This window comes from Pelophylax lessonae, assembly GCF_965119305.1.
Source record: "Pelophylax lessonae genome assembly, chromosome: 1".
NCBI lineage: Eukaryota > Metazoa > Chordata > Amphibia > Anura > Ranidae > Pelophylax > Pelophylax lessonae.
The window spans coordinates 524,806,562-524,820,219 of NC_138768.1; the positions used below are offsets into that span (position 1 = coordinate 524,806,562).

The 13,658-nt window shown below is 40.1% G+C and overlaps 1 protein-coding gene across 1 annotated transcript in view; it reads left to right on the forward strand.

Annotated features, from left to right (window-relative positions):
* Positions 1 to 13,658, forward strand: part of DNAH6 (dynein axonemal heavy chain 6) — a 473,665-nt gene that overhangs the window by 133,752 nt on the left and 326,255 nt on the right. The window contains exons 21-23 of the mRNA XM_082248007.1: positions 3,101 to 3,220; positions 9,243 to 9,423; positions 13,220 to 13,316. Coding sequence (XP_082104133.1) covers positions 3,101 to 3,220; positions 9,243 to 9,423; positions 13,220 to 13,316 — 398 coding nt within the window. The remainder of the gene's footprint in view (positions 1 to 3,100; positions 3,221 to 9,242; positions 9,424 to 13,219; positions 13,317 to 13,658) is intronic.

Here is a 13,658-nt window from a genome sequence, read left to right on the forward strand (position 1 = left end):
GAAACTTGCTATTGAGGGCACTTGGCAGAAGGGAGGAGCCTGGATCACCGACGGGGGACCCAAAAAGAAGAGGAACGGGGCTGCTCTGTGCAAAACCACAGAGCAGGTAAGTATAACATGTTTGTGTTTTAAAAAAAATAATAAATTTCTTTTGAATCACTTTAATTCATAGCTAGGTGATCTAACATAACTAACCTGTCATTTCTACCTTACCTGTGCAACTACATACTTCCCTGTGACTGGTATGCATGCTCTGCCTTTTGTTTTTGCCTCTGGACAGTCCAGTACTAATTATAATTAGTGCAAGGAGACCAGGAGAGGCAAAGATCATACAGTTGGAAGGTCCATCAACACAACTGTGCACTTCCGAAACCTTATTGGCAGATCCAGAGCTGTGTAGTGATGCTGAAAAAAGTGGGTGGCTGCTAGGAGTGGGATCTCCTAAGTTCACATATTGTGGGGGGAGGGAGGCACAGTTTGGTATCTCTGCCCTGGGCGCTGGATGATCTTGTCCCAGCACCGAATCAGTCTGCTTTGCTCACTTTTCAAAGAACCTCTAACAATTTCGAAAGCAACCATAGTTGAGAAAGGCTTCTCTAGGAATTATATATTTTACCAGAAGATCTAGGATCCTCAGACAAACAAAGGAAGTTTAGCCAGGTCTGTTCAGCCTACTTCTATGATGATTTTACTAAGCAACTATAATTGTTTACTACTTTAGCCCCGGAGGATTTGGCTGCTCAATGACCAGGCCACTTTTTTCAACTTGGCACTGTGCGACTTTAACTGACAATTGCGCGGTCATGCAATGCTGTACCCAAACAAAATTTACGTTCTTTTTTTCCCACAAACAGAACTTTCTTTTAGTGGTATTTGATCACCTCTGCACTTTTTATTTTTTGCGATACTAATAAAAAAAGAGTGAAAATTTTGCGAAAAATTTACATTTTCTACTGTGACAGTTAAAAAATATCCAATATATTAAATTTTCGTCATATATTTAGATCAAAATGTATTTAGCTACATGTCTTTGACCAAAAAATCTAAATGAGTGTATTTTTAACCACTTTAAGACCGGAAGATTTTACCCCCTTCCTGACCAGGCCATATTTTGCGATTTGGCACTGCATTATTTTAACGGATAATTGCGCAGTCGTGCGTTGCTGTACCCAAATTAAATTTACATCCTTTTTTTTTCCGACAAATAGAACTTTCTTTAGGTGGTATTTGATCACCTGTGCGTTTTTAAATTTTTGAAAAAAAAGAGCGACAGTTTTGAAAAAAAAAAAAACAATATTTTTCACATTCTGCTGTATAACATTCCCAAAAAAAAATTATAAATCAAAATGTTTTAACATTTTAGGCCAATTTGTTATCTGCTACATATTTTTGGTAAAAAAAAATCGCAATAAGCGTACTTTGATTGGTTTGTGCAAAAGTTATCACGTTTACTAACTACGGGAAAGATTTGTCATTTTTATTGTTTTTTTTTTTTTACTAGTAATGGCGGCGATCTGCGATTTTTATGCAGGACTGCGACATTGTGGAGGACAGATCGGACCCCTAACTGACATTTTTGACACTTTTGGGGGGACCAGTGAAATTACTACAGCAATCAGTGCTAAAAATATGCACTGTTACTGTAATAATGACACTGGCAGGGAAGGGGTTAACACTGTTGGTGATCAAGGGGTTAAATGTATGCCTCTTGCTTACTGACATGTGTGGGGGGAGGGAGTTCTGTGACAGAGACAGAGATTGCAGGTTCAGCTGCTGAATCCTGTGATCTGTCCCTGTCTGTCACAGAGAAGATCTGCCTGCTTTGTTTACACAAGCAGGCAGGTTTTCTCACTCTTTCCCCGACGATCGGGAAAGAGAGACGGTGATCGCCATCTCTTCCCCTCCGCTCCGCCGAGACAGGCTGGAATCCAGCGACATAGGTTTACGTTACTGGACCCAGCGCTGCCACTGTAGCAGCACAGTGAGCAGTCCGGAAGTGGTTAAAGTTAGACCCTCTGTAAAATTTTTATGGCTGCCTGTGTCGCCATTGGGGAGATTTACCTTGCTATTTGTACTAGTGGCTATTGTCACCAAGAATAGAAAGTAAGAGAAAATTCAAATTTTAGAGTTATCTCCACAACAAGAGTCAAGTAAAAATCTAATACAGGTGGTCCCCGGGTTACAAACATCCGACTTACAAACGAATCCTACTTTCAAACTCAGGGAGACAACAGTAAAGGGGGAGGAAATCTACCCCTAGGAAGGGAAATTCACTCCTGTAAGAGTTCTTATGGGAAAAAGGTGTCTCCACTGAAGCTTTATCACCAACCCTTCTTTCTACAACAACCCAAAATGTTCTAAATCCAATTGTCATAGGGACAGAAAGTGAGGTGAAATCTTCTGAACAGGGGTACAGACAGCAAAACAAATGTTACAGTGGTGTTATCCCTTCCCTATGCTATCTATAAAACTTAAAAATTATTCTTTTGGCTGGGGCTAAACTTAAAAAATTTACTTGTTTCGACTTACAAACAAATTCAACTTAAGAAAAAACCTACAGTCCCTATCTTGTTTGTAACCCTGGGACCACCTGTAATGAGGACTTTTGTTCTAAAGGTGGAACAAGCCTTTAACTGTGGAATTCCTCTTACATTGGGAGATTTTCCTCTAATTTTATTGTTGTGTCTCTGGAAAGATGGGGAAGTTAAATCTACCCAATGGGACACAGAAAAAAAAATAAACTGAAAGAGGGTTTTAACCCTTTGCTACTCAAAATTTTGAAAAAGTAGTGGATATACATGAAATTTAAATAATGGATTTCTTTATAAGTTAAATGCCAGTACAGTTTAAGAAATATTTTAAAATTTGTGTGCGATGATTGGCACATTTTGTAACCTAGATGAAATGGAAAAAATATGCATTTAAAATAACAAATATGCAGGGCTCAGAGATTGAACACGTCAGCCTTTGTGAGTTTTATAAATGTGCCCCTGTGTTTGGGGTTCTATATGCTAATAATGAAAGTAGCTGTACTGCATCTACCAAATGTTAATTGAATGCAGACAAAGAAACTTAACAAGGCATATTTCTTTTTCTTCAGGTTCTGCTGGATGACAGCACTATAAACATATCGACTGTTGCATCCTCTCGTTATGTTGGACCTATCAAGCAACGTGTTGATGAATGGCAAAGAAACTTGGCATTGTTTAATCAAACACTTGTGAGTAAGAACAATTAGCATAATAGTGTTTGTGATAATATAGTTACCATTTTTCAGCTTCATTTAGTGCCAGTTCACACCAGCATGCTGTGCAGAAATAATAATCAATAAATTATCAGCGCAACCAACTAGTGAAAAAACCAAAGATGGTATAAACAATTGAAACAGCAAATTAATACTGGTGCAAATAAGTATACAAATATCAGTACAATAATCCGGCTGCAAACACAAATTGTGTAACACCTCACAAAAAATATGCAAATACCTATAAAAGTGCTGCGCCAGAAATACTTAATCAATATATAAACAGGTGATATTGATGTAATAAATATCAAAAGAGTCTAAAATAAAGTCCATAAGTGTCCAAATAAAGGTGAAAAAAAGAAACTTCCAACAAGGTAGTAAAAAAACCAAGGTGGTAAGAAAATCATAAAAATTTCTTCACAAACACCGCTGTGCATATATCCCACCACCGGCTAGATTGGTCTCTCACCTCAGCCACAGACCCATAAAGGGTCAAAGATCGCATATATCAGCTGTAGCAACCTGGGGATTATCCTCTCCTAGCTCTCTCGGACAGCCCAACATAGATCACTCAGGTGGGGATGGATGAACTCCAATCAAACTCAGAAATCGGTGTATATATAAAACAAAGGGGACATATATAGTGCTCTCCGTCTGAATACCAATGTCTTTATTAGGTATAGTAAAAGGTACTCACATTTGGCGGCACTCAGCGGTGCACGCAATGCAGACAGATACACATGCAGCTGGGACAAAGGGAAAGTACGACGACAGGTACGCAGGCTCAGCCCCCTATACGCGTTACGTCAGAGCTAACCAATAGCCTTAGACTTCTTCAATAGTCAGGACCCCTACTGAAGAAGTCGAAGGCTATTGGTTAGCTCTGACGTAACGCGTATAGGGGGCGGAGCCTGCGTACCTGACGTTGTACTTTCCCTTTGTCCCAGCTGCATGTGTATCTGTCTGTATTGCGTGCACCGCTAAGTGCCGCCAAATGTGAGTACCTTTTACTATACCTAATAAAGACATTGGTATTCAGACGGAGAGCACTATATATGTCCCCTTTGTTTTATATATACACCGATTTCTGAGTTTGATTGGAGTTCATCCATCCCCACCTGAGTGATCTATGTTGGGCTGTCCGAGAGAGCTAGGAGAGGATAATCCCCAGGTTGCTACAGCTGATATATGCGAACTTTGACCCTTTATGGGTCTGTGGCTGAGGTGACAGACCAATCTAGCCGGTGGTGGGATATATGCACAGTGGTGTTTGTGAAGACATTTTTATGATTTTCTTACCACCTTGGTTTTTTTACTACCTTGTTGGAAGTTTCTTTTTTTCACCTTTATTTGGACACTTATGGACTTTATTTTAGACTCTTTTGATATTTATTACACCATCAATATCACCTGTTTATATGCTGTGCAGAAAACCCACGTTCCCTGTGCACTTCCCACGCTTTGTTCAAAACGCACTGCACTTGTGATCTGCAGTGAGTGTCAGTGCAATACTAATGACACTCCAAACGCAGGTCGCAAATACAGTGTGTTTACCTGCACCGGATTGCATAGTACCCAAGTACTAGAAGTCCTATTGGTCTTTAACAATAGATTCATTAAATTTAGTCATATATTGTAATACATATGGTTCTCCTTTGAGCCTGCATGGATTTCCTTCAATACTCCAAAGACTCTGCTGGTAGGTTAATTGACGTATGTATGTGAAATAGGGTGCTTAGATTGTAAGTTCCTTGAGGGCAGGGACTAATGTGGAATTATGTAAAGTGCTGTGTAAAATTTTCAGTGCAATATACTGTGTATACAGTATCTTACAAAAGGGAGTAAACCCGTCACATTTTTGTAAATATTTTATTCTATCTTTTCATGTGACAACACTGAAGAAATGACACTTTGCTACAATGTAAAGTAGTGAGTGTACAGCTTGTATAACAGTGTAAATTTGCTGTCACCTCAAAATCACTCAACACACAGCCATTAATGTCTAAACCTCTGGCAAGAAAAGTGAGTACACCTCTAAGTGAAAATGTCCCAAATTGGGCCCAAAGTGTCAATATTTTGTGTTGCCACCATTATTATCCAGCATTGCCTTAACACTCTTGAGCATGGCGTTCACCAGAGCTTCACAGGTTGCCATTGGAGTCCTCTTCCACTCCTCCATGACGACATCACGGAGCTGGTGGATTTTAGAGACCTTGCGCTCCTCCACCTTTCATTTGAGGATGCCCCACAGATTCTCAATAGGGTTTAGGTCTGGAGACATGCTTGGCCAGTCCATCACCTTTACCCTCAGCTTCTTTAGCAAGACACTGGTCTTTTTGGAGGTGTGTTTGGGGTCATTATCCTGTTGGAATACTGCCCTGCGGCCCAGTCTCAGAAGGGAGGGGATCATGCTCTGCTTCAGTATGTCACAGTACATGTTGACATTCATGATTCGCTCAATGAACTGTAGCTCCCCAGTACCGACAGCACTCATGCAGCCCCAGACCATGACATTTCCACCACCATGCTTGACTGTAGGCAAGATACACTTGTCTTTGTACTCCTCACCTGGTTGCCGCCACACACGCTTGACACCATCTGAACCAAAAAAGGTTTATGTTGGTCTCATCAGACCACAGGACATGGTTCCAGTAATCCATGTCCTTAGTCTGCTTGTCTTCAGAAAACAGTTTGCGGGATTTCTTGTGTAACATTTTTAAAAGAGGCTTCCTTCTGGGACGACAGCCATGCAGACCAATTGATGCAGTCTGCGGGGTATGGTCTGAGCACTGACAGGCTGCCCCCCCCTTCAACCTCTGCAGCAATGCTGGCAGCACTCATACGTCTATTTCCCAAAGACAACCTCTGGATATGACGATGAGCACATGCATTCAACTTCTTTGGTAGACCATGGCGAGGCCTGTTCTGAGTGGAATCTGTCCTGTTAAACCGCTGTATGGTCTTGGCCACCGTGCTACAGCTCAGTTTTAGGGTTTTGGCAATCTTCTCATAGCCTAGGCCATCTTTATGTAGAGCAACAAATTTTTTTTTCAGATCCTCAGAGAGTTCTTTGCTATGAGGTGCCATGTTGAACTTCCAGTGACCACTGGCCCAGTATGAGAGATTGAGAGATAACAACACCAAATTTAACACACCTGCTCCCCATTTACACCCGAGACCTTGTAACACTAACGAGTCACATGACACCAGGGAGAGAAAATGGCTAATTGGGCCCAATTTGGACATTTTCACTTAGCGGTGTACTCACTTTTGTTGCCAGCGATTTCGACATTAATGGCTGTGTGTTGAGTTATTTGGCAGGGACAGCAAATGTACACTGTTATACAAACTGTACACTCACTACTTTACATTTCTTTAGTGTTGTCCCAAGAAAAGATAGAATAAAATATTTACAAAAATGTGAGCAGTGTACTAACTTTTGTGAGATACTGTGTGTGTATATATATATATATATATATATATATATATATATATATTTATATATATATATATATATATATATATATATATATATATATATATTTTTTTTTTTTTTTCTTTTAAATAGCATTGTTTTGTTAACACAACATAAAAGTTTAAATTTGTATGATTCACTTAAAGCAGTGGTGTCCAAACTTTTTTCAAAGAGGGCCAGATTTGATGAAGTGAACATGCGTGAGGGCCGACCATTTTGCCTGACATTTGAACCATTAAAATTAAATATACACACACACACACACTACATACATACACACACACACACACACACACACACACACATATATATATATATATATATATATATATATATATATATATAGGAAATAATAAGCATCAGTACTTTATGAATAAAATTACACTTACAGAAACAGGCAGTAGGATTGTAGAGGTGACACCTCCTCGGTCAGCTCCATACATACACACACACATGCATACACACCACACACACACACCATTCACACACACACATACATACACACACACACAAACAGGCAGTAGGATTGTAGAAGTGACATCTCCTCGGTCAGCTCCACAAGATCCTCGGTCGGCTCCTACAGGTGGCTGTGTGCGGTGAAGGAGAGAAGGCGAGAAGGCATGCTATTTTCAAATTCATTCTGCACTCCCACGCAGTCGTGGGCGGCGCCGGGCAGATAGAGCCGAGCAGGGGGGCGGAGCAGGACTCGGGAGCAGCCGAGCTGCCGAGGGAGGTCAGAGGCCCCGCCCCCGAGCCATCGCATCGGCATCGGGGCAGGAATCTGAGGAGTCTCAGAGAGAAAGGCATTGACAAAAGTCAGCAGTGTCTCAGGGGGCTGTATAAAACTAAAGGACGGGCCGCAACTGGCCCGCGGGCCGGACTTTGGACATGACTGACTTAAAGTGATTGTAAACCTAAATTAATTAATTATTTATTTTTTTAAAGCAAACATGTTATAATTGCTCTTTCCAATGGTTGTGACTGCACAGAGCAGCCCTGATCCTCAATTTCTCTGGTCCCCCACCAATGCTAATGGCTACTCCCCCGTGCAAGTGCTCCCATAGCAAGTCGCTTGCTTTGGGGGCACTCGTATAGGCTCATTCACGAGCGGCACTCTGTGCGTCTTTTGACACATAGAGCGTGGCTTGGCCTGGCCCTTCTGCCTCTCTCCTCACAGGCTGTGATTGACAGCAGCAAGAGCCAATGGCTCCTTCTACTGCCATGATGGCTAGTGAGAGGAGAGAGAGAGTGGAGCGAGCCACTGCTCTTGGGCACTGCACTGAATTGAGATTGAGCACAGGTAGGTATTTTGGGGGGGGGGGGGGGTTCAGCTGCACACTTTTTTTTTACCTTAAAGTGGTAGTAAACTGTGTACTACCACTTGTACCTACAGGTAAGCCTATAATAAGTCTTACCTGTAGGTACTGTAAATATCTCCTAAACTTGCACAATTTAGGAGATATTCAGAGTCCATGCAGCCGGCGCATGCGCTCTGAAGGTCTGGCTTACAGTTGTGGACCTCTAGAGCCTTTGCCGGAAACTGTGTCTCCTGCGCGGGAGTGACGTTATCACGCCCCCAGCCACTGATATAGCCGGAGGCTGCAAACCTGGAAGGAAGACCGGGGGAAAATGTCAGCCATCTCAACGTGACATCGCAGCAGGAATTTTTTTTTGATCACCAGTGGTTTACTACTGCTTTAATGTAGGGTATACATTTGGGTAAACAAGATTCTGCTTTTAGAACCACTTTAATTTAGGTTTCCCTTGCTAAATATCTATGATTGGAAAAATACAGAATGTTAAGTTAGAATAGCTTACAATAAATTGTTGATGTTAATTCATTTTTTTAAATTTAAGTACTGGTTTTTGATCGACCACCCCTATCCCTCAAAAAAGTTACAAATTAAAAGCTGCTGTACCAGATATCCAATGATATCAAAGACCAAGAGGTAGATTTCCTATTATGATTTAGCACTGGCACTTTAGAGCACTGTGAATATTTGAATGCAACTTTGCACTGAATTGCACCATAATTATTCATTGAGATCATTTATTTTTTAGGATTTTTATGGTATTTATTTATATCTTTTTTTAGCTCTGTTTTTATTACAATAAATTCATTTTGGTAATGTTTGTTTTATATTATGTAATTTATTAAACAAGTCAATGCAAAATGCTACCCAATTTTTTTTTTTAAACAGAATCCGATAAACCATTTTAGTGTGCAGAAGTGGAACCATGTTGTCCACTTCTTTTAGGAAGTTAGCAGTTCACTGGATTTCTGGCAAAAGACATTTTTTTTTGTACTTTCAGTTTTTGCAGTGTTTTTAAAGAGGCAAAACATGGTGAATATATTGCAGAGATGTTCTGAAGAGATGTTATTTATCTTTTACTTATCTAATGTATGTGAACAAAAAACAGGTCTTTAATGTTGGTTGATGTGCTTTGCACATTAAAATTTCTCTTGGCACTTATTGATTTATTCATTTTTAGCATGCACTTTCCTCTTTATCCTTTTTTTAGGATGAGTGGCTGACCTGTCAAAGGAACTGGCTTTACTTAGAAAGTATTTTTAGCGCTCCTGATATCCAAAGGCAACTACCAGCTGAAGCCAAGATGTTTATACAAGTGGATAAATCCTGGAAAGAAATAATGCGGAAAGTGAACCGTTTACCTAATGCTCTTAGAGCAGCTACTCAACCAGGTATACATTATTCATTGCTTTGCAGATTGGATTCATAAGTCGACATGAATGAAAAAATACCTGATTGTTATCAGTTTCAGGGGGTGCAGTTGTAATAAACATAGAGACAGTCACCTACAAACAACTGGCATCCCCATCATACTCTATGGCAAAAATCACTACACTTACATTACTATCAGCCAGCTGAAATTGAACCTCCATCAAGGTAGGCATAGACTGTGGTACCTAGGAGAGGGTGATTTTCTGATCTGAGGTTGGTTTTGGAAAATCCATAGTTGATGAGAGGCAGAGAAAAAGTGTTAAATTGGACCTATTTGTAACTTAAGTCTGCATAAATAAATTCCTGACATGTCCAGATACACAGCAACAACATATAGTAACTGAAAACAAGGGTGTACCTTATCTCATCAAAAAGTTGTCTTTGGGATCCAATAAAATAACTTTGCCAGAGCTGAGATAATATCATCAACTTGCTGCAGCCAGGAGAAAATGTTTTCTCTCCCAAGTATCCCCCCCTTTCCCACCATCTGTGATCAGACTGCAAAGCTTTAACTTTTTAACAAGTCACCAGATGGGAGTCTGCAGCTGGGAGCTGAACTGTCACATCTGTGACAACCATTTACTGCTCAAGCATCAGGATTTACTCAATTGGTCATCTCTGAGCCAGTATCTAAGTGCAGGATGTAGATGCTGACCCTGAAGGATACTGAACAAAGATGACTCAGTCAAAGGCATTGTCAGGGGGAGTTCTGTGTAAGAGTGTAAAAAACCTGTAAGTATTACACTTACACATAACTTAAAGAGGTTGTAAACCCCCAAAAAAATATTATTTTTTTTTTTTGCAACCTGCAAAAGAAACACATAATGAGCTAGTATGCATCGCATACTAGCTCATTATGAAATACTTACCTTAGAACGAGCCCCCGCCGTGCTGTCCGCTTACCTGCATGACGGGCGACATGTCCAGTCGCCCGTCCTCCGGGAACGCGGCATCCGGCCATCTGATTGGCCGGAGCTGCGGTGACGTCACTCCCGCGCACACGCGCGGGAGCCGACGGTCACGGCACGGAGCTCTGAAGGAACGGCCGCTCGTGCGCAAGTGCCAGTGATGTCACTGGCTGCATGTAAGGTAAATATCTCCTAAACGGTACATGTTTAGGAGATATTTACAGTACCTATAGGTAAGCCTTATCATAGGCTTACCTATAGGTACAACTTGCAGAGGAGGGTTTACTTCCTCTTTAAAGTGGTTCTAAAGGAAGTGCAAAACCACTGTACACAGCAGGTAAGTATGAATTGTTTGTTATTTAATTTCACTTTAACACATGTACAGTTAACATAAAAAATATATATGATGCTAGATTCACCTAACAATTACTTTTAAAGAAGAATTCCAGGTATGGATATTTTTAAATAGTTACAGTGATCCAGCTTGGACCAATGTAACTATGTACAGGTGGATCTCATAAAATTAGAATATCATCAAAAAGTTAATTTATTTCAGTAATTCAATTCAAAAAGTGAAACTCATATATTTTATATAGATATGTTAACTACAGAGTGATATATTTCAAGCGTTTCTTTCTTTTAATTTAGAAGATTATGGCTTACAACTAGTGAAAACCCAAAATTCAGTATCTCAGAAAATTAGAATATTACATAAGATCAATTAAAAAAAAAAAGATTTGTTAATACAGAAGTGTTGGCTTACTGAAAAGTATGTCCACGTGCAGTATAGTATGCACTCAATACTTTGTCTGGGCTCCTTTTGTATGAATTACTGCATCAGTGTGGCCTGGCATGGAGGCGATCAGCCTGTGGCAATGCTGAGATGTTATGGAAGCCCTGGTTTCTTTGATAGTGGCCTTTAACTCATCTGCATTGTTAGGTCTGGTGTCTCTCATCTTCCTCTTGACAATACCCCACAGCTTCTCTAGGGGGTTTAGGTCAGGCGAATTTCCTGGCCAATCAAGCATAGTGATGCCATGATCATTATACCAGGTATTGGTACCTTTGGCAGTGTGGACAGGTGCCAGGTCCTGCTGGAAAATTAAATCAACATCTCCATGAAGCTGGTCAGCAGAGGGAAGCATGACGTGCTCTAGAATTTTCTGGTAGAGGGCTTTGCTGACTTTGGACTTGATAAAACACAGTGGACTAACACCAGCAGATGACATGGCTCCCCAAATCATCACTGACTGTGGAAACTTCACACTGGACCTCATGCAACTTGAATTCTGTGCCTCTCCACTCTTCCTCCAGACTCTGGGACCTTGATTTCCCAATAAAATGCAACATTTTCCACAGTCTGTGATGATTATGGGAGCCATGTCATCTGCTGGTGTTGGTCCACTGTGTTTTATCAAGTCCAAAGTCAGCGTAGAGAGAGAGAGAGAGACCAGACCCAACAATGCAGATGAGCTGAAAGTCACTATCAAAGAAACCTGGGCTTCCATAACACCTCAGCAGTGCCACAGGCTGATTTCCCCTATGCCACGCTGCATTGATAGAGTAATTCATGCAAAAAGAGCCCCAAACAAGTATTGAGTGAATACTATACTGCACATGCACATACTTTTTCAGTAAGTCAACATTTCTGTATTAAAAATCATTTTTATTTTTTTATTGGTCTTATGTAATATTCTGATTTTCTGAGATACTGAATTTTGGATTTTTCACTAGCTGTAAGCCATAATCATCAAAATTAAAAGAAAGAAATGCTTGAAAAAGATCACTCTTTGTGTATCTATATAAGATATAAGTTTCACCTTTTGAATTGAATTACTGAAATAAGTTAACTTCTTGATATTCAAATTTTATGAGATGCACCTGTATATACAGTATAACACCTGATGGATGCCCCTGGAAGCTAGAGATCACTGTAGAAGACACTGATACTACAGTGATCTTCACTAGCTTCCTAGCTTCTGGATCCCAGGCTGTTTGGCTGCCCAGCTGCATCGTGGACACACAGGAGGTTGCCTGTTCAGCAATCGTGCCATTCAGCGATTCCTTAGCATTTTTACAATGGAGGGAAAGTGTTTTTTTAGGGGGGGGGGGGGAGATTACATGTTTTCCACCGCATGCTTTCCACCCCATCCAATTAGAGAATACATTGAGAAAATGAAAAGCATGCACCCATGCTGATCAGGTAACTTCCAGTGTTCACAATGAAGCAGGGCAGCCAGCCACTCGGAATGGAACAAGGAAGCTAGTAGAGAACATTGGAGTAGTAGTGTCTACTAGGGTGATTTCCAGCTTCTAGGGGGATTCCACATGTATGTAAAAATATCCATACCTCTTTATTAGAAAAATAATAGCTTTCATCAGCAATGCAAATGTTTAAATGTTATATAGAAAAACAAAAAAACAAACACACAAAAAAAGAAAAAGTAGGGAAACACAGTGGTGATGTTTTTTCCCCTGTTTTGTGTTTGGTTTGTTTGAATTAAACCAAGAGCTTGCTGTTTACTACCCCCAAAATTCCCTTAAATTTGATGTTTAAGAAGAAAAGCAGTAAAGGGTACTCTCGGGCTATCAGAGAATGGGAAGCAGCAAAATCCTTATCTGAACAAGAAACATTTCTGTACTAAATGTAACACAATGTATCATTTGTGTACTAGAACTTCATTAGAATAGATAGTTTGTTTTCTATTAGATATAATATTGCATAATGAGTGCATTTTAACCATACAGCCTGTTATTGAAATAGTTCTTGTGTGCGTTTTTTTATATTGCATAATGCGTGAGGCTACTGGAAATGCTTTAATTAATATAAATGTTCCTTCCTGTTCAGGTCTTCTGGAGACATTTCAGAATAACAACACACTCCTTGATCAGATTCAGAAATGCCTGGAGGCTTATTTGGAATCCAAACGCGCTGTGTTCCCAAGGTCACTAACAAACTTCTTTGTTAATTAAGTAGATTGTCCCCATTTTATTGTGCATTATTTCTTTTACTGCTTTAAATTGCAGCTGCTTGACTAAAAAAAAAACAGGCTGAAATAATGGAAATGCTGAGAATAAATGAGAGCACACTGAGTAGCTGTTTTCAATTTTGTAAGGCCTGATTCACACCTATGCACGTTGCAGTTTGCATATTGCAGGTGCCTTTTGCGTTTTCAATACACATTTTTGATCCATTGAAGTCTATGGAACCAAAAACCAGAATAAACTCCCAGAACCTTTCCATAAAATGCACAGATGTGAACATGACCCATAGGAAACCATGTTGA